Source organism: Aspergillus ibericus (genome assembly GCF_003184845.1).
Source record: "Aspergillus ibericus CBS 121593 unplaced genomic scaffold BO80scaffold_61, whole genome shotgun sequence".
NCBI lineage: Eukaryota > Fungi > Ascomycota > Eurotiomycetes > Eurotiales > Aspergillaceae > Aspergillus > Aspergillus ibericus.
The window spans coordinates 37,598-57,290 of record NW_020292159.1 but is presented as its reverse complement, the minus strand read 5'-3'; the positions used below and the strand labels follow the sequence as shown (position 1 = coordinate 57,290).

General features: G+C 53.4%; 9 protein-coding genes and 1 non-coding gene across 10 annotated transcripts; 5 read left to right on the top strand and 5 right to left on the bottom strand.

Moving 5' to 3' along the window:
• Positions 1-78: 78 nt before the first annotated feature.
• On the bottom strand, positions 79-1,759 carry BO80DRAFT_429294 (epoxide hydrolase family protein). Its single transcript, XM_025720436.1, has 8 exons — positions 1,466-1,759; positions 1,283-1,416; positions 962-1,234; positions 904-912; positions 666-855; positions 489-609; positions 272-430; positions 79-220 (listed from the first exon to the last, which is right to left on the bottom strand). The coding sequence occupies exons 1-8, from the start codon at positions 1,684-1,686 to the stop codon at positions 137-139; spliced, it is 1,191 nt and encodes a 396-aa protein (XP_025570502.1). The 5' UTR covers positions 1,687-1,759; the 3' UTR covers positions 79-136.
• A 1,421-nt stretch (positions 1,760-3,180) lies between these two features.
• Positions 3,181-5,092, top strand: BO80DRAFT_459176 (phosphotransferase family protein; the record flags this gene model as incomplete). Its single annotated transcript, XM_025722330.1, has 4 exons — positions 3,181-3,295; positions 3,361-4,038; positions 4,101-4,328; positions 4,389-5,092. The coding sequence occupies 4 exons, from the start codon at positions 3,181-3,183 to the stop codon at positions 5,090-5,092; spliced, it is 1,725 nt and encodes a 574-aa protein (XP_025570501.1).
• A 253-nt stretch (positions 5,093-5,345) lies between these two features.
• BO80DRAFT_313968 (uncharacterized protein) lies at positions 5,346-5,657 on the top strand (the record flags this gene model as incomplete). The annotated part of the gene is made up of 1 exon (XM_025715057.1): positions 5,346-5,657. A coding segment is annotated over one exon (312 nt), but the record flags the coding sequence as incomplete, so codon positions are not given.
• A 753-nt stretch (positions 5,658-6,410) lies between these two features.
• Positions 6,411-6,561, bottom strand: BO80DRAFT_t276. Its single transcript has one exon. It is a non-coding gene; the product is annotated as a tRNA-Tyr (tRNA).
• A 407-nt stretch (positions 6,562-6,968) lies between these two features.
• Positions 6,969-8,249, bottom strand: BO80DRAFT_239604 (NAD(P)-binding protein). The gene has a single exon (XM_025714542.1). It carries the CDS (start codon positions 7,978-7,980, stop codon positions 6,991-6,993), a length of 990 nt encoding a protein of 329 aa, XP_025570499.1. The 5' UTR covers positions 7,981-8,249; the 3' UTR covers positions 6,969-6,990.
• A 274-nt stretch (positions 8,250-8,523) lies between these two features.
• BO80DRAFT_239597 (uncharacterized protein) lies at positions 8,524-10,193 on the top strand. Its single transcript, XM_025714541.1, has 2 exons — positions 8,524-8,846; positions 8,901-10,193. Exons 1-2 carry the CDS (start codon positions 8,641-8,643, stop codon positions 9,940-9,942), a joined length of 1,248 nt encoding a protein of 415 aa, XP_025570498.1. The 5' UTR covers positions 8,524-8,640; the 3' UTR covers positions 9,943-10,193.
• Positions 9,925-11,081, bottom strand: rpnL (proteasome regulatory particle lid subunit rpnL). The gene is made up of 2 exons (XM_025720435.1): positions 10,469-11,081; positions 9,925-10,394 (listed from the first exon to the last, which is right to left on the bottom strand). The coding sequence occupies exons 1-2, from the start codon at positions 11,024-11,026 to the stop codon at positions 10,116-10,118; spliced, it is 837 nt and encodes a 278-aa protein (XP_025570497.1). The 5' UTR covers positions 11,027-11,081; the 3' UTR covers positions 9,925-10,115.
• Positions 11,082-11,370: 289 nt separating this feature from the next.
• Positions 11,371-13,182, bottom strand: BO80DRAFT_366913 (S53 family peptidase; the record flags this gene model as incomplete). The annotated part of the gene is made up of 2 exons (XM_025716262.1): positions 11,371-11,650; positions 11,696-13,182. 2 exons carry the CDS (start codon positions 13,180-13,182, stop codon positions 11,371-11,373), a joined length of 1,767 nt encoding a protein of 588 aa, XP_025570496.1.
• A 1,460-nt stretch (positions 13,183-14,642) lies between these two features.
• On the top strand, positions 14,643-15,572 carry BO80DRAFT_239492 (uncharacterized protein). The gene is made up of 2 exons (XM_025714538.1): positions 14,643-15,340; positions 15,428-15,572. Exon 1 carries the CDS (start codon positions 14,737-14,739, stop codon positions 15,181-15,183), a length of 447 nt encoding a protein of 148 aa, XP_025570495.1. The 5' UTR covers positions 14,643-14,736; the 3' UTR covers positions 15,184-15,340; positions 15,428-15,572.
• Position 15,573: 1 nt separating this feature from the next.
• Positions 15,574-19,105, top strand: BO80DRAFT_239566 (uncharacterized protein). The gene is made up of 5 exons (XM_025714540.1): positions 15,574-16,452; positions 16,503-17,183; positions 17,241-17,921; positions 17,973-18,422; positions 18,472-19,105. The coding sequence occupies exons 1-5, from the start codon at positions 15,832-15,834 to the stop codon at positions 19,057-19,059; spliced, it is 3,021 nt and encodes a 1,006-aa protein (XP_025570494.1). The 5' UTR covers positions 15,574-15,831; the 3' UTR covers positions 19,060-19,105.
• Positions 19,106-19,693: the final 588 nt, after the last annotated feature.

Genomic DNA, 19,693 nt, shown 5'->3' with positions numbered 1-19,693 from the left:
AGCTGCGGCGGGCCGGGCGCTTTATACTTCGGGTCCCCGCTTATTGGTAGACCATCCTATACTGAGTAACGTATGACTATTTGGAGTGCAATTTGGACAAATGAACTATCTGAGCATCATGACATTCCCTTGAATCCTATTTCTGCCACACCTGCTCAACAAACGCCACTAAATCTGCCTTGAGCTCGCGGGGGTGCTCCAGCGCGGCAAAATGTCCGCCCTGCATGGGTCAGTTTCAGTGCTCCAGCACATTAGTTTCACATTATCCTACCTCAGCATGATCCCGGAAGAATACGAGATCGCCCGTCGTGGCAACCCAGCTCCGAGGAACCGGGACAATCTCCTTGGGGAAGTACGAGTACCCGAACGGCTTGTGGATATATAGTTCCTTGCCCAGCCTCGCGGTCGCATTTGGGGGGAGAGGCGTGGTCTATGATCGTCAGTCCCACCATACATATCCTACTTATCGATCTCAATGATCACTCTACCTCACGATAGGGGTAGATTGCCCGCGGATAGCTCTCAGTAAGCCAGTAGAGTGTCACCATCTCGAGAATCGTCGCAGACGGCAGAGGCTTGTCCACCCATTGGAGGTATTTTTCGCCAACCCTGGATCCAGCCGGTTAAACAAAATCGTCAGTATGTACTGAAAGCATGTTCCTCACCAGGCGAGCAAAGCGATCGGGTTACTGGCCAGTACATGGCCAATCGTACTGGGTCGAGTCCCTTGCTCTAGGGCATACCCCAAGCCTCTGGTCACGAACTCCTCCATCCGCGCGACTCCCCGCTTCTCAACAGCTGTCAAGCTCTCGATTGACATGCCCCCTGGAGGAGATGGCATGGGGCACATGTTCACTAGTCTGGTTGGTGTCTCGTGAGCCGGCATGGAGGGTTATCACTTACAATGCACCGCTAGGGGAATCAGCACGGCCGCAGGAAACCAGATGTAGAGAGCACCGACCTTTGCAAGCCTCGAATCCCACGCCTAGCACCCGTCCTACAAAGGCACCGATATCCCCTCCCTGCACCACATAGCCACTGCCAAACCCGAGGTCCTTCATCAGCTGATCCACGACGCAGGCCATGTCAGCCAGGCCAAAAGTCTTGTCCAACGGAGGACCAGAAGAGAAGGTGTACCCAGGGAATGAGGGAACAACGAGATGATAGGGGAGGGTTTCCGGGGAGAACTCCTCGCGGAAGAGCTGGAGGATGGTGAGGAATTCGGCGAAATTGCCTGCGATAGCTTATTAAACCTGCTTGGACACGGTCCGGCTGGTACTACCTGGCCACCCATGAAGCAACACCACGGGCACAGCATCCTCTCGTTCAGAGAAAAGAGCGGCAAAATGCACATTAATGCCCTCAATGTCGACAGTGAACTGAGGGAATTCATTCATCCGAGCTTCAAATGCTCGCCTAGCAGGGTCAGCCGTGCAGATAGATCGAACTGGCCGAGACTAGAGACCAGTCAAACTCCGTCAACCATTTCTCTCGCATGGTCGATAGCCATTCAGAGGTAATGCCAAAGCGACCATCTGGCTGCGAATTCTCGAACGTGGGAGGGGCGATTCGAGACAGTTGGACCAGAGACTTTAGATCGGCCAACTGATCATCGGGAACGGACACGCTGAAGGGAACGGGGGAGACCCTCGCCGCGGAGGGGAGCTTGCTGAAGGGGGCTGACATGATGGCTATGTACTTGGACCGATGAGACGAGTTGTTGCAGATTGAGAAATGGAGAGGGGAGACGAGGGGCAGATGTACCGTATGCTTTCGGCGGGGTTGCACCACATCCGAGGAGTGCCTTTCATTGTCCTCGGTTGACCTTCCTGCGACCTACCCCTCTAAACGCATAGTGGCTGCCTCTTCACGACATCTGACGACGATATACGAGGAGCAGAAGACCAAGCAGGCCTGTATAGATGCAGCCATCTCCTGTTTATGATATTTTAGATCCTGTCGTTGCTGTTTTACTCTTCCTCTCCAGAGACCAGCACTGGATGGATACAGCTCGACACTGACAGGAGATCACTCGACCCCAGGAAGACCTCCCTCAATACGAAGTCACTATAGCTATAATTGCTATTCCTCTCTCCCAATCCCTCATCAGTACTTCTCCCGTCAACATTACCCTCTAACAGCAAGCCAGCATCCCTCGCTTCTTCCTCTGCCATCAGCTCGCCACTCGGTCTGGCCCTGTTCAAGGCATCAGCCTGGCCGGCCAGATCGCCATCATCACTGGCTCCAACATCGGAATCGGCTTCGAAACCAGCTATCGGCTCTTCTCCCTCCATCTCGGCCAACTCTTTTTCACCAAACCAACGAAACAAGTTTCTCCCCGCCTCTCCTTGATAGTTATAAAATCCGCTCCGCCGGGGCCCGGTCAATACTCATGGTCCAATCTCGACCACGATCAAACATTTACAGACGCCGTCGCAGATATATTCATATGTCGAATCGCCAGGCTCGGCTGCTGCAGGAGCCCGAGTGTTTACCGGTGCTACCGTATTCATGAACGGTCTTCCTCGCTCCAGCAGATCGTCCCATACGTATTAGCATCTTGCTTAATACATTATACGAGGAGCTATGGGAAGTAGCCTAGCTGAATTGCCGTAAAATGGGACCGATAAATCGTAGGGGGGAAAGGAGGTGGGCTACTGCACAGCCGTGAAGGGAACCATGGCTGAGCTTGCGTTTACGAAGATGTTGGTGCCAATGGTCCCTCCTAGTCTTCATTCTCTTAAAAACTGTCTTCTGGCCGAAGAGTGGGCTTCTCCATAATAATAATAACCTTATTTCGGCGACGGTCTAGGGCCTGGATTCTCCACCACCGGTCCAAGAAACCCACCAGACGTGACTTCGGTCTTCCGGAGGTCGGGTGATAGTCAGAAGCCCAGCACGTCGAGAACAACAGGTCTCCTACTAGTCACCAGCTGGAGCAGTTAAATATGGTGGGTTTGCTGTTTAGATTCTTCCGCACGCATTGTCAGGAACCGGGCGGGAAAAGCCTTAGTCCGAAATAGCCGCCAATCAACCCTGGGGGGCAGCGGGTGGTCTCCGACTACTTTCCGTCTATCAGCTATCTACGGAGTACTGTCGCTCCACTCCGGCAGGTGTCCGGTTCATCTCGAAGTCCTGCACGGATTCTCGTCACCAACTGTGCCTCTTTACCTTCGAGCCATGTTGAAACGCGCCTTTTCCGCGCGGGCCGCGTGGCTGATGCCTCGTCGACAAGCTTCCATCAACCAGAGTCCACCAAGGAGGTTCGCAACTGATCACCCACGCGTGTCCAACGGTAATCTACGAAAGAGAAAACTCCGCAGGACCGTCCCTTCACTGCTAAGCTCAATTCCCCCCTAGAATGCATTCCGGACGAGTCGCTTTTCTCATATTCCTCTGGACGATTCCTCTACAACGAACAGGCACGTCTTCTAGAACGACACGTGAAGTTTGATGTTCCTGCACTGAAGCAGGTTGTCGCAAAGCATGTCGGTCATGGGCGTGTTAGGGAGCTTGTCAAGCTCAGTGAAGGGGGGTTCAATCGTGTGCTACTAGCCACCATGGAAGACGGGTTTCGGGCCATAGTAAAGATCCCGTACTGGATATCCGTGCCGAAGACATATGCGACAGCTAGTGAAGTTGCAACCCTGAAATTCCTTCGTTCCAAGGGTATACCTGTTCCTGAAGTGTATGGCTGGTCGTCGACCGCCGACAACCCCGTCGGTATTGAGTACATTGTCATGGAACATGCCGCGGGGGTGGGCGCTGATACTCGTTGGTTCAGCAATACAAAACATCAAAAGCATGCGCTGGTAACGGGGATCGTTGACATTGAGAAAAAGCTGTTCAGCATTCCTTTTGGTGCTGTTGGGAGCCTTTATTTCAAGAGTGACCTTCCACCCCAGTTACAGGGCCCGCTATATGTGGCGGGCACGCCGGACGAAGCCGGGGACTCGGAGACCTACTGCATTGGGCCAATCTCTGATTATATGTTCTGGTATGGGCAGCGGGCTGAGATGGAGCTAGACAGAGGACCATGTATGCTTGTTCCCCGATGTGAAGTTGTAGGTACGCGAACGACAAGCTGATCCGTCTCCCAGGGCGCGACCCGAAGAACTTTCTTCTTGCAACAGCCGAGAAGGAAATCAAGTGGATCCAGAAGTTTGGAAAGCCCCTGGAAAGTGACTTTCCTCACAACACCGTCTTTCCTGGAGTTAAAAAACCCCAGGATTACCTGGGCCTCCTCGAAAAGTACCTAGCAATCGCACCGTATCTTCTTCCAAGGGAGCCTGGAAATAATTTGAACCGACCTACTTTACGCCATCCCGGTAAGTTCGCCGTGCAATCCACCGAATAATGATGCCTTGTGGTCTAATTACCAAGGCAAGACCTCACCCCCAGCAACGTCTTCATCTGCCCCGACACATTCAAAGTCACATCCATCATTGACTGGCAACACACTGTAACCACGCCATTGCTTTTTGCTGCTGGATACCCCAAGCTTTTTGAGAATCCTGAGCCTGAGCCGCCCACCGGCTTGATAGCACCAAAATATCCACCAGGTTACGATGATATGAATCCCGAAGAAAAGTCTCAGGTCGATGAGCTCATTCGCCGGCAAAGTCTCTTCTACCTCTATCGTGTCTTCAACGGCGGCCTCAACAAACTACACCTCGAAGCCCTGCAAGACCCGCTCGTTCTACAACGCCAGCACCTCGTGGATTCCGCAGGCCGCCAATGGTCGGGAAACCTCATGACGCTACGTGGGGCCCTGATGCGCATACGTGATCTTTGGCCTCATCTCGGCGGCAAGGATGCCCATCTTGAATGTCCTATAGACTTCTCGGAACAAGAAGCACGTGAGCAGACTGAGAACGAACCTATGTGGTACAACTCGAACACACTCGTCAGTCATTGGCGCGACGAACTTGGAGGGCTCTCAGAAGAAGGCTGGCTGCCTGCTGAGAAGTATGATGCGGCTGTGAAGAGGAATGAATCCCTGAAAGCTGAATTCTCGGACGGCGGCAGTCCAGATGAGCTGCAGAAAATCGAACGTGGTTGGCCGTTTCAGGATCACGAGGAGTTCTTTTGAGAACGGGTACTTGATCATCGGCTGTCAGCAGTCTACGGGCGTTTAGGTAGTTGTTTGTTGAAGGAACTTGAACGCGCTGGTTGGATTCCGGGAAGCCCCCCACAATTACTGACGCTCTCTACTCACCTCCATTCAACAGTTTCCAGTCATCCTGTTTTCTATCATTCTCAATTTTCCCGCCTCAGTCTCAGCGAGAGCCCCTAAAACGAGAGGAAGAAACCAAAGAAAGAACAACGCAATGCCGTCTACCATCAAGAGCATCTACAACGCTGTCAAATACATCTGCCAGCGGCCTGCCGACCTCAAGAAGTTCTTCATTCCCACTGTCAACCGAGGCAAGACGGTCTGGCCGAAGACCCAGGCGGACTTGCTCAAGTACGGCGTCCGATGGGATTACGATGGCAAGGAGTACCATAAGTATCAGCTGCAGCCAAATGCTGGCAAAATCCCTTCCTCTATCAAACAGTGGCGCGAGAAGAACGGCGGGACTCATGCGGTCATGACCACTCTATACATTCCCAAGGGCTTCGAGCCCGAGGCGGAGGTTTTTGAACAAGCGATGGAGGAAGGCCATTGAGAATATTCCCTGACCCTGGTATCGGTACGTCACGGTCTATCTTCCTCTCTCTGGCCCGTAGTTCTGGTTCGATTTCACAATATCTGTTGTCCTCATAGTGATATACCATTCGGCCTATGCGTGAGGGTTGCAAGGCTAGGAGCGATAATACTCTTGTCCGGGCAAGGGTTCTGACGTGTCTCATGCTGGTAACCGCAGATTGGGCGCTAGAGGTCCATTGGCTCATCCGAGGCGTTTCCAGGTGGATGTTTGTAGTACATGAGAACCTATGTTTGAGAAACTTTATCTAGATCATATTACTGTCTGTTTGGTTTGTATGATTCAGAGAGAATGGATATCTCGGCATATTGCTGATTTCGATGTACCATCAACCATACCGTCACAATGTGCCCTATGATACCAAATGCTGCGTCGGTCACCAATTGATACAGATACCAGATACTACGTTACCGGCTATGTATGTACTAGGACATAGACTGCTGGCCCATGGATTATGTCCCTACTCCTTACAAAAAAAATCCCAAGAAGAGGAGCGCGGTATCCAGTTAAACGTAGTAGGGATTACCAACTCCCCAGTCCTGACACCCGAACAATAAACTTCATAGTCCAAATGTTATACTATCAAACCAGGACTAAGACGGCGCATCCGAGGCTTCTTTCTCTCTGTCTTAATGTGTCCTCGCCCTGCTTCGGACAGGGATACCCTCTCAACCACAACAAAAAAAAAACGAAAAAAGAAACCGACAAGGACGCGATTTGAACGCGCGACCCCTAAGGGATAAGATAACTTCCGTGAGGAATTCACTGTTGTATAATTAATATCTTGCTTTTTAAGGTAGTTGATGGAGTTGGCACATACAGTCTTACGTCTTAACCACTCGACCACCTTGCCTGTACTGCCGGACTTGGCTAAAGCTAGTGATAAGCTCATTGACGAGGTAGCCATGTTTCTTAGCTTTCTAGGTGATTGTTTATTTATGCATGAGTGTTGGGATTGGGATTGGGAGGGACCTTGAGGGGTTTTATCTCGTGGTGTGGGTTTGGAGTTCGGGTACGGATTATGGAATGTCTTCTATCGAAGAAAGTATGTTAGGGTTCTGGTTCTGAGTGTCTGCTAGTGCTATTGCTTGATGATTGAATGTCGAATGATGAAAGGAATCGAGTGTGCGTGTCTGCTTGTCATATAAGGCGAGAGGCTATGGTGGGGTGGCTCTCATGTATAAGGTGCTTGTATATCTGTGGTTGATGGTACTGGCCAATGTGCGTTACGGTGAATGAGGATATCACATTCTGGTCAAGAACAAGTAGGATTCCCACATCACTACAAATAGTCCCTTGTGCGCTCCTCACAAAACTCCCAGAACTCCTTTGCGCGTCCCGTTCCCCCGTCTTCCTGCGTCTTCATCGCGTTCAGCAAGTTCGGCGCTACCGTCTGATGAATCCGCCCCCAGGGAATGACATAGGCGCCGTTGTTTTCGAGGCCCAGATCCGGAGACAACCCGGCGTAGAGCACCGTGTGAGCAGCCAAAGATGGACTATGCAGTAGCGGCCAGGAGAGAATCTTCATCCAGCGCGCGTTCCGGAGAAGATTCGTGTTAGCGGCGCCTGGGTTCTGCGCGACGCTAACAATCCCCTGTGCGCCGTACCGTCGGGCCATTTCCACGGCCAGAAACCAGTTCCCTAGCTTGGAGGTGACATAGTTGCGGACCACGTCCTGGGGTGGGTTCGTCAGCTCTGACATGATGATTCCCTCGGGGGGTGCGGAGAGCTCGGCGACTTGACTGCTTGTCCAGATGACGCGGGCGGAACCGGTAGGAGAGGGATCTGATGCCGCTGCGGCCTCGAGTAGGGGGGTTAGAAGTTGGGTAAGTAGGAAGGGACCTAGGCAGTTGGTTGCGAGTTGAAGCTCGATGCCCTGCTTGGAGACACTGCCCACCGGGGGCTGGGAGACGCCTGCGTTGTTGAATAGCAGATCCAGCTTGGATTCTTTCGTTCGGAAGGCGTCCGCTGTGGCCTTGATGGTGGTGAGGTCGTCGAGATGTAGTGGAAGAAACTCCAGAGTACCGGGGCTGATTTCACCCTCGGTCTGGGGCACGGCTTGCTGGATGGCTTGTATGGCAGCTTGGGCCTTAGCCTCCGAGCGCCCCCCTATGTAGACTTTGGCGCCTTTGCGGTAAAGCATCTTGGCTAGCTCGAAGCCAATGCCTGATGCACCGCCGGTGATCAGGACGACCTTGCCAGGTTGCCGGGGGAACTCATCGGGCGTGAAGGTCGGCCGAGGGGGGAAGAACTGAGAGAATTGGGCTCCCATTGTGGAAGGATGCAGGGAAATGACATGACGAGATTCTCAAGGGGGATTCGTTCTCGTCATATTTAAGCCTAGAGCAGGCAGGAGTTCCGATGGACCCTGAAACCAATATGCGGGCTCATGTCTATGTATTGTTGACTGGTAGATAGGATTCCCTTGCAATTCGTCCCTGAGGCTGACCGATGTTTAGACGACCGGACCAACCGGCGGCCTATCCCCGGGCCTTGTTTAGCGGCGTGAGGGTTGGACTGCGCTAACCTGCGGGTCTGCTATGGACTATGGAGTATGGGATCTCTTAGCGTGAGACAGGAGAGGTGGTAAAGACAATAAGGGACATCGTGATGCGATACTAACCTTGGTAGATGGCGTTCGTTAGTGCTCATCTTGCTGGGCTGGTTCGATTCACCAGCAAGAAACCTGTCAGCCATCTTCAAATACCCTATTCTGAGGATACTAGCCTCGCAATAATGCTCACTACAAGCCCATACCAGAGCCAAAGAATATGCATTTGAGAGGTTGTCACTTCCCTCCACCACAAGGCGACTATTCCACTCTCTGACTAAGCATCGCGGGCGGTTTTGAAGAACCGTGCAAAAACCCAAACAGGCAATATCGATTGCATGCACGTTCCTTCTATAGAGGATCTAGAGAGCTGCAATCATCATGACTCCCCAGCATCCCTCCTCCGCCACCACCATCTTCCTCGACCAGCCCCCGAGCTGCCTCCAATTCCACCCCTCCTCTCCAAACCATTTCCTCGTAGGCACCTATCTCCTCTCCCAGCACAAAGACGACTCCGCCGACAGCATACAACAAACCAAAACCGGCAGTCTGCAACTATGGCATTTGAATCCTGCCACCAACGAACTGTACCCACTCCCCCTCCCTCACTCTACATGAGGAATATGCTAACAAAGCAACAGAACTCTCCGTCAAAAATACCCTGTTCCGTACGCGGTCTTCGACCTGCACTTCCACCCAACTGATCCTACTCTCGCTGCCATTGCCACCAGCGCAGCCTCGGTGGTATTCTTCCGCATTACTCCCCCTAGTGAGGGAGCGAGCGAGAGCGAGGGACCCTTCATCACGGAACTGCACACGCAATCCGTCCACGAAGATCCCTCTATCCCAGCACTCTATCTCGCCTGGTTACCGCGGAACTGGCCTTCCATTCCTAGTGATGGTAACACCAATGATGACGGCTTCGCAGTCACGTTCTCCGACGGAAGAACCACCCTATTCCATCATCCCTCTCCCTCCCCCTCCTCATCCCCAACCCCAATCACAGAGGGCGCCTCCTACCCCGCAACCCAAGAAATCGAAGTCTGGTACGTAGCAGCAGCTACCTACCCTTCCTCCTCCTCAGAGTCCCAAAAAGAAGACCAAAAGGAGGTTGCGCCATACCTCTTCACAGGCAACGACTTCGGCTCTCTGCACACCCGATCTTTCACCCCCACAGAGCCAGAAACATGTCTTCTCTCCCATGACGACCGAGCCCGGCACCACACTGCCGGAGTCACATCCATCCTACCCCTCCCTGTTCCCATGACTGATGGCGCGCCGTGGTTGCTTACGGGTAGTTATGATGAGTCTCTGAGGGTGTATCATGCCTCCCGGCGGGGGGAGGTCCTTGGGGAGGTGGGGCTGGGGGGTGGGGTTTGGAGGTTACAGATCTTGTCGACTACGAATACCTCCTCTTCGGATGGGGCGGAGTGGGAGTTTTTGGTGCTGGCGAGTTGTATGCATGCGGGGACGAGGGTGGTGAGGGTGCGGATGGTTCCCGGGGAAAGTTGTGAGATGGAGGTGGTGGCGGAATTTACGGAGCATGAGAGTATGAATTATGCGTCGGATGTGTGGAAGCCCAAGGGAGGGTATGAGTTGCAAGGGGTAGAGGATGGGGAATTGTTGTGTGTGTCTAGTAGCTTCTATGATCGGAGGGTTTGCGTGTGGCGGGTGAATGTATGATTGCATGATTATCTGATTGTATGATTCTACAGGAAAACGGGGGTTCAAAGTAAGGTGTAGAGGAAGTCGTGAGATGCGCTGAAGGGTCATGATGCAGAGTGATAACAACAGGTATACAAACAAAACAAGCCCCGCCCGGAACCCAATTGAAATCTAAATTCAAATCCAACAAACTAGACGATCGTCTCCAGCTCGCGCGCATAGCCGATCGCATTCTCGATGATCGTGCCGCTAGCCACGAGAATATCCTTCTCAGACCGGGCAGCAGCCTCAGGCTCAACGGGGAAGTATATACGACCATCACGCAAGACCCAGCCGCGCTGCTGGGCGAACTCGATCACAGCGCCTTCCGAGTCCAGGAAGAGGAGGTTCTTGGCGTTGGAAATCGGGAGCGACGGGTACGCTTTCTCGGAGCAGTCGGCGATTTCGCTGCGGATGGTTCCCACGAGCACCTAAACCATCATCCCCATTAGCCAACCTCAACCACACCCAACAATCATTAATGCAAAAAAAGAGAACAACTCACATTCGAAAACAACTTAAAATCCTCCGACGGGACCCTCTCCGAGTTCGTCTCCCTCCAGACCTTATCATAGCTCCCCTCCATCAAATTCCGCTCCAACTCCACGGGATACTTAATAAACGGATCATCCTCGACGCTCTTCCCCTTGAGACTCGCCTCCTCAACCAATCCCTCCAGCACCGTATGGAAGCTCGTGCTATCGCCCATAGTCAACAACAGGAGGAGATACAATCCCGTGATCTTGCTGCGCTGGCTGTTCCGGATATCCACGGCGCCAGCGCTCGAGCTGTCACGCTCCAGGTCATAGAATGGCTGCAGCTGCTGGTAGTATCGTGTGAAGGTAGGTGCGTCGGTCTGGCGGATGGAGGAGAGGGCTCCGAGCTCGAGGACCTCGCGGGCCAGGGCGACCAGCTCGGCGGGGGCGGAGGGAGTGGGAATCAGGACATTCTGGAGCAGGAGGGCTCGTTTGGCGCGGCTGAGGAGGTCGTTGGCGGAGGAGAATTGTCCCCGGCTGAGGGCGCTGTGGAGCTCGGTCACGATGGCCTGGAGGTCGGTGGCCATTTTGGCGGTAGTGGATGGGGGTGTGCCGGCGATGAAGGGTTGTTGGGAAGGGGGTAAGGTGTTGGAGAGATGGGAGAAAGGTAGGTGGATCTGGTGAGGTGTGGTGTGGTTTGGAGGATGATGCTGGTCGTGACGTTGGCAGCGGCAGCTTCCAGGAGCTTCGCCGACAGGGTAGTCACGTGATATCGCCATACTTACCGTCATAGTAGACAGGTGATATTATTGTGGCTTTTCCTTTGTTTATGATTACTCCGTACTGTGCTCTGAATTGGTCTTTTATAAGAAGGTAGGTAATAGTTGGATACGTATCTAGGCTTGAGTAATAAGCAACGCGAGCTGCGCGACTACGAATCTTTAACAATCTGCTCCAAAGTTTGATAGAAAGGCGTCCCGAGGCCGGTGACCGGATCCCATCCCTTAGTGGCATTCCAGCTTGCGTACGGAACCAGAGCTCCTCCGAATAACCCATCGCAGCCCACTGAGCCTCCATGCACAATATCTGTGAAACCTGTCTGATTCAATGAGTACAGCCACGGATTGAGAAACCCTAATGTGGGTTTACCCTGCTGGAGCCGCGCTGCATTCAATAGAGAGATAATTGCCGCAAAGACAGGGGCCGCAGCACTGAGATGGATTAGCTCGCTTCAGGTGAAAGCAACAGATACTGACCTGGTGCCTGCAGTTTGCAGCCACTCCCCGTGGTCTCGGATGACAAAGCTGCTGGCTTGGGCTGCAACATCTGGAATGCCTCTCCCATTCGGGTTGTAGAGTCCGTCCCATTTGCCTCCCAGGCTATTAAGGTAACTTTGCACGCTTGCGTTTTGATATGATGGACGAGCGAAGCGCTCTGAGAACCCTCCTCCCGAGAATTCAACTGCTCTTTCGGGATTGACACCCTCAGTGCCACCCACGGCGGTGACAAAAGGACATGAGGCCGGGAATATAGGTTGAAAGCGGATACTCTGGGTTCCATCATTGGAGAGACAAGACCCCCCTACGCCCGAGTCTCCGCTGCTGAAAATCACAGACACCCCCCGTGCCCCTAGCTGGGCGAAAAGATTGCATGTGGCTCGTGTATACTGCTCCGGAACGCTCTGTTCATCTTCGCCATAGGATGTGCTGAGTACCGCGGGTAGCTCATCATCTGGAAGATCTAGCAGGTACAGAAGCTGTTCGAGATACGGCTCGTTGGTCGAGCCATCGGTGCTCAACTCACCCAGGTCAGATATGGATGGCCCGCGTCCCGCAGTGGTGTAGAATGTCGTATTGGCATCATACGCCACTGCGATAGCATATTGAATGTCGAGGCTTGCTTCCGTGCTCAACTGGGACGAGCTTTGTAGATTAAGACCACCATTGATCGAAACAACCGAGAAGTTGGCGCCTGTGCTATTCGGTGCGTACACGTCCATGAATTGCTCAAGGTCGCTGTAGCGTGCGTACTGGTCCAGATAACCGGAAACGCCGAGTACATTACTTGGGTCAGGGTCCGCTCTAGTGTCAAAAATTCCATAAAGTTGACGAAGGCAACCTGGCGTTACGGCTGTTGAGCAGTTTCCATTTGGGTCATCGACGTCGATTGTCACTGGCACGAAACCCGGCAAACTTGTCTGCGTCTTAGGCTGTCCGAAGTGGGTCGTTGGTTGAATCATCTGAAGGTAGGGATCAATATTCTCAGGGACCGAGTACTTGAGCGTCCTAATCTGTGTCACGTTCGTCCCCGGGCGGTGGAAGCTATGGAATTCCGTCCGCATCATCGACTCTGCTTTGGACAAAGGGACTGTAAAAGCGATCCAGTCTCCATGCTCCTTGATAGAATCTGAGGGAACAAGCTCAGACTCCAACCAGGACAGGATCGTCTCGGATGCTTGATCGGACGGACGCAGGAAGGCCCGAACGTCCTCGCGTTTCATATGCTTTCCATAGCTTTGATGACCAGGCGTGGAAAGATCGATGACTTTCTGTTCAAATTCTGCCTTGTATTCGTGGTCTATCGCCAACCAAAATTTCATCGAAGTGGATGGCGAGGGAGTGGCGCCTTTCTCCCATCCACTCGGTACGCTGTTCAGTTGTTCAACCACCACATATCTCGACCTAGCAGCCACTGCTGCGTGAAAGAGGGACAGAAGCCCTATGAGGTATTTGACATAGATCATCACTCCGACGTTGCATCAAACAATATAAGAGAGCTGGCAACTGTGGAATCCCAAGCTGAGGGCTGCTCGGGCTTTTAGTCACCTGTGTATTGAACGCCGTCGACATTTCAATCTTCTAAACTCCTCCGCCGTGAGCGTGCTGTGGTTGACTCTATCTGCAGCCCTTGGTCCTGAACTTTAGTTCGCCCACATTTACATGTGTGGCTCAACACGGGCTCACGATACCTTGAGAACATCGGTAATGCCAATAGCGCAGGTACTTGCTGTGGGCCTCTGGTTGGAGTGATGCGTTAGAGTTATCGTGCAATCCAAGACAGTTGATAGTGTGACAGCTCGCCCACCACATGGCAGGAATCCCGTTCCGGCGACCCACGGGTACTAGACGCCATGATCATTGAAGTAGCTCTGTACTCCGTGGATTGCGGGCCTATAAGGGTTGAATCAGTTGTTGGTATGAACATATTGAGCGACTCCAAGCGAACCGAGGGATAGATGATGCTAGTCGATCAAGGATACAAAGCTTCTACATTCTTGGCAGCGGTGAGCGCGTCTTAACCACAGGCGGTGCAATGGTCCAGAGGCTATTCAGGGCTCAATGCGCTCGTTCTTATTGACTCCCTCATCCAGTAAGGGGTCTCTGGAATGCGCCCAATCAGGACATGCAGATAGAACCTTGGCCGGCTTTTCTCGGGGTTCTGTTAATGAGCGAACCTCAGTTGGTAGCACACAGTAGGTACTTGGCGCATTAACCCATATGTCCTGTACCTACCCGGTTGATGTGGAATAAGCTCGGGGCCACCTGCAATTCGGTTGTGCTGGACTCGGTGATCAGCCCACGGCGGACAAAGAACCGAAAACTGGTTTTGTTTAGCGGAGCTGCCACCCGCCGCTCCAACGTGTCCCTTTGTTTATAGCGGCCTCGCTGGTTGAGTCTTTTTCCTTTCCCATTTGACTATCTGAGGAGTTGGCTATTGTGTATGGAACCGACAGTGGGCTTGGCGGATAGACACAGCCAGCATTGTGGGGTCACAGCCGCCTAGTGCATTGAGGCAGTCAGGCAGAGCATGGTAGATATTTTCGTCTGTTGACTGCTTGTGGCGCATGCGGCGTACAGCGTACAGCTACTCCGTATACACATCAACTGGTCACATTATCATGGGCGGAGTAGTCGCGATTGCAGCCAAAAAAGGCCATTTCCGTCACCACTAGCAGTGAGCACTGTCGGGGTGATACGCCATGGATGATGAAGCAGTGCTCAAGCCTCGTGCACTGGACCTCTTGTGGACCCGTCAAAAGAGGAGCCACCGGGCGCTTGGGCCCAGAACGGTACCATTCTCCATAGTCCAGTGTCATCAGTGAGACCATAGCTCTAGTTATAGCCTGAATTCAATTCAACTCATCCATGTGTAAACTCACGTCAATCGATTTTGATCGAAATCATGATAGCCCATGACACCAGCCCCGGGTCAGACATCCGGTATCGCATGCTCGGTACACTGCATGCGTGAGAAAATAGCAGCCTCCTGACATTCTGGTTGGTAAGCACGAAGAAGAATGCCGACCGCGGAAGATCGCTGGATTGGACGAGGACGTCCATTGCTTGCCGCTAATTGCAGGCGAGACGGAACGGCCGTGGGGTCCAAAAAGAAATCACAACGGTGGTACTACCTGGACAAGCCTAGTAGTAAACCGAGGGTGCCTGGAACTGAAGTGACCGGGGCCATGGCGGGGTATCTTTTAGTGCTTCCCGTCGTGCCGCCCGTCCTCAGGCACCGTCCGGCGTCAGCATTCTATGCTTCCAGATCGGTCGCTTGCACCATGCAAGATCCAGACCCCTTGGGCGACAGCCAGCTCGTGAGACATGGATCGAAGTCCTTCGAAGTTACCAACGCCGGCGCAGGAACCCTAAGTCCAGTCCTGAGCCAGCAAAAATCCGACGAGGAGGAGATGGGGACCGTGGCTAATGCAGATGGGGCCCCGGTACCTTACTGCTTTGGTTAAGTCCTCCACCCGCAATCCCTGCCCAGATGTCCATCCACCGGCGAGGACGGCGAGGAATGATCTTCTCAGTTCCCACTCCTGCACACCTGCGCCCGCGTGCTATCACATTCGGCCACACGCGTATCATTCAGCCATCAAGGGCCAAGGGGTTCCCGAGGTATGATTGCTTCCATGGTTGATACTTGCGAATGCCCGGCGTCGCACTGTATCAACTCTGGCTAATACTCTGCGCTACTACGTTTAGTGACTTTAATCGTCGCGAGGCTGGGCGTGTGCAACCCCTCCCGCGCCAATAGCGGGCCCGATGACTGGTGACTGCCACCATCCCAGCAAACCATGTAAGACAGACACGCAGCCTCGCATAAGCTGGAGAGAAAAAAATCGAAAAGGGCTGCAGCACACCTACATAAGGCACTTTATTCCTAGTACGGCATGGCTGCCTCCCAATCAGTCCCGGTCACCTGGCGGAAGTGGGCACGGCGCCTCAACCCTCTTTCTTCCTTCTCCCCTCACTCTGAAACATCTTCCTCTGTTGCGGCTCTCTGTCGATGATCGGATCTCCCTGTCTTGCCCACCGAACCGGTCACCTGTGATCGAACCTAAGTCTGTTCGCTCTTATGTCCGTGGCTTGCCATCCCTGTCTCCCCCATGTCACATCAGCTCGTGGCAGCCGTGTGGGAACAGCTAGGACGTCGTGATCTTGCCAACATCCTGCGTGAAATTATCGGAGAGCATGCGCTCGACATCGCGCTCTACCAGCAAGATGCCCAGGCCCCGGTCGAGCCTCTCATCCGGTCCGTCTTCTGGATCAAGACCATCTTCGATGCGCAGCGAACCTACCTCCAGGGGTTGAGCAGTGTTCGCGACTGTCACCCCTACTTTATACCCTATCTACTCCCAACCGAGAGCGTCTTCTCGGCGCTGATGTACCTGGTCAAGATCAAGCTCGAGCTCTTCCCCTGCCCCAAGTCGACAGAAGGGGATCTCATCCGGTACCGGCTCCTCATTGCGCATACACTACTTGTGGGGATTCGAGTGCTCTTGCTGCGTGGAGAGACGATAGATACCGACCGGAAGTTCAAGCTGGAGCGAGCAATGAGGGCGGCTTGGCGGAACCCGGACCTATCAAATGTCGAGCGATTCCTGATCACCGATCTCCTCCCAAAGGCCATTGCTAGGATCGGTTCCTCAGATCTGTCGGCGACTCAGGCATTTCTATTGGACAGCGCGAAACCCTATCTTCCTCCCTTCGCGACGGGGCTTGTAAGTGTTGGCAGAAGTTTACAGCTTTATCGGGACAGCAACTCACTGTCTCTTAGTATCCGATTACGGGGGCGCCAGATAGGCTTATCACCGACCTTCTCACGGGTGTGATGAAGAATGACGCAGACCAGTTGGTATCCTTCTGTCTCCTATTGGATATCTTATGGGCAGTTGACTCGGCACTCATTCAATGTCACATTGATCGCCGTCGAATTTCCCAAGAGCAAGGCTACACGAGCCCTGCAGCTTACCAGGTGGATGAGGCCTGTAACCAGGCCCAAGATATCAAGAAAAAGCTCACAAGGACAGTACTGGCCGCTTTTGATGACGAGTTTAATAATGCGCCTCTTCGGATATTTGCGTCTATAATTCTGAGTCAAACCGGTGGTGAAAACCCGCCATTGCAGTCGCGAAGAAAAATCCGGGATACTTGGTCCCAGATGTCCCCGATTCGCGACTGCTGGGAGAAGTCGTCAGCTCAGTTCGTCCGGTGGCTCATCAATCGCAGAGTTCAGATGTGGGACTGCAACGGAGAACTCGAGGCCTTTTCGCATGATTACCAACAACATCTCACTCAATGGCTGCAAAGCTCGTCGGCTGCCGAAGTGGATCAAAAAGCGCAATTGAGGCCGGGACGATCTAGTGCTGTTTATGTTGTCAACTGTCCTGCGGTGCACCCGGTACCCGGAACATTGTTGGAGGAAAGCTTAAGGAGCCATGACAGGAGAGCATACGAGGCAAGTAGAACATCTCTCACCGTTTTGGTATGCTTGCTGGATTCTAACCTTTCTTAGCAATTACAAGGAAGTCCAGAGTTTCTGACGATGGACATCGATTGTCCCCTCTGCCCCACTAATACAAGAATACAGCATGCCCGAATGATTGAGCCTCTCGAGCAATTATCGGATGCGCTGCATTTTTTTTCGGACTCGGACGCTGATGGACACGATTCCCTTCCGACTTCCAGAGATACCACGTCCTGCTCCAGTTCGCTCAGTCACTCCACCAGTCAGTCCTCACGGCTCGAGTCCACAGAGCTGTCCAAACGCCCGATCTCGCCTACGTCATACCCAGCTGCACTGTCCAAAGTAACAAGCAAACAACCCACGGCCACCACGTCAGAAGTCTTTAGTCCAATCCTATCGCGTAGCAGGACAGACCAGACATTTGACAGGCAGACGATCAAAACCATTTCTCGAGACATCAGGAATGTCAAGCTGCCCTTTGCGAGTAGCACGTCCCTGTTCAGGAGAAATTCAGCCAAGGGACATCAGCTGCCTCGCCAGCCCCGATTTTGCTTCTCGAGCTCGGGGAGCTGCCTGCTGTTTTGGGGCGCAGGCAGCAACTGGGTGATGAGATTCGAGTCGGGTGGTGGAGATGGGAAGAAGCCCAAGGGGCATAAATATGACATTCCTAGCGTGCAACAAGCCGCAGCAGGGGACCAGCGATGCGCTGTCATTGCTTCTGTTGGGCAGGTATGCAGTTCCTTGCGTTTATTCTCGTGAAGCTTATACTGACGAAGGCAGCACTACGAACTCATCGTGTTCGAGAACGACAGCGACGTCCCGCAAGCTTACCTGACCATCGAAACCGAGAACCGGTCTTTCCCCATTACCTGTATGGTGATGTCCCGCAACGATCGATACGTTGCCTTTACTCTTCACGACCAGGTTCGAGTATACGAGATATGCACCCGAACCATCCAGAGGGTCTCGTTGGGTAGTGGAATGGATCGGTTGTCGGACTTTGGTGATCGATCGGTGATGGGCGCGTCTCCTAGTGCGAAGGGAACTGCATACGAAGGAAAAAGACAGGAAGCCATCATCGAGAGGAAACTTCAATTTTCCGCGGACGGGAAGCACTTCGTTATCGCCACGCACCTTGGAGACCATTTCGCATATGTCGATGTCTGGAACTGCACCTTCCAGCAATGGAACGTTGTCCCTGACAAGTCGAAATCGTTCAAGCTCCCACCGGTATGTATCGGTCCTATTTGACCGAATGACGATCACTAACATTCCCCAGTGGACCAGTAACGACGGAGACTTTACCGGAGTCTTCTATGACAACACCCAACATGCAGTTCTTCTGACGGCCTTCTTTGCCAAAGAATACCCGTCCTTCTTCTCCATGACGGATGACAAGATCGTGAACGACTCCTTCAGCACCCGCGTCGTGCATGCAGCGCAGTCCCCCTCTGGGACTCGCTTTATTTTCGCGAACGGCATGAGTGAGATATATGTGTGTGATCCGAAGCCCAACGGGCGCCTCAAGCCGTCTCGAGTGAGAAAGGCTTCTTCCAAGATCTACGAATCAGTATTCCGGCCCGGACAGCTGGCGTTGTCCTTCCCCCAGGAAACCGAGGCGCTTGCCTTCTGGGTAAAATCGGGCAAGTTGATGCTGAGAACAATCCGGATGCAGGATGGGGTCGAGGCAACCAGCGACTACGATCTGCGATCCGATTTCGACCGGCTGGTGGTGGAACGACCGCTGGCTGCTGATTTCCATACCCAACGCCGGCGGCACTCACTATTATCGAGTGAGCTGGTGGCGGAGATTGACGGCCTTCCCTCCGTCCCGCGGCCAGATTTGCCCGAGCTGTCCTCGATGTGATTTCGAGGGCGAGAGGCGTGGCGGGTGAAGTGTTAGTATTGGCGCAATGGATTGCGGGGGTCCCCCCGCTCTACCTGTACGTGTGATGAATCTAATGGAATAATGTGCAATGAATGTATAAATGCTTGTATGACCACCAACTGGACAGGATGCATCTAGTGGTAGTTAGCGTGGGAGCCTGGTAGCCTGGCAGCCTGATAGTTCTGGCTCGCGCGCCGCTGTCGAGGCCGGAAACGGCTAGTGCGGAGGGGCAGGCGGAGGCGAGAATCGCCGGGCGCCGACGGCAGTAGTAGTCGACGTCACCATCCGGGCCCCCGAATTGCTTGCTGTCTCGTGCGTCGTCGAGCTTCGCAGAAGCTGCTGGACCCGTGCTTTTGCTTGTGTCCTGACCTAACCTGGGGTGGGTGAATTGCTTCTTCCCTTCAATTCCGGGGAGACCGGAGGTGGATCGGTGGGGAGCAAGTCGGCATTGGCCATTGCAGCGCCGGTGCCCCTCTCCACTGACAGTCTCCCCCTATCGACTAGTGCGGTGGACTGACTGCCTGCCTGCCTGCCTGCTTGCTTGCTTGCTTGCCTGCTTGCCTGCTTCAGACGTGAACAGCTAATCCTTATTCCGGTTTCTGTAGCATTCGGG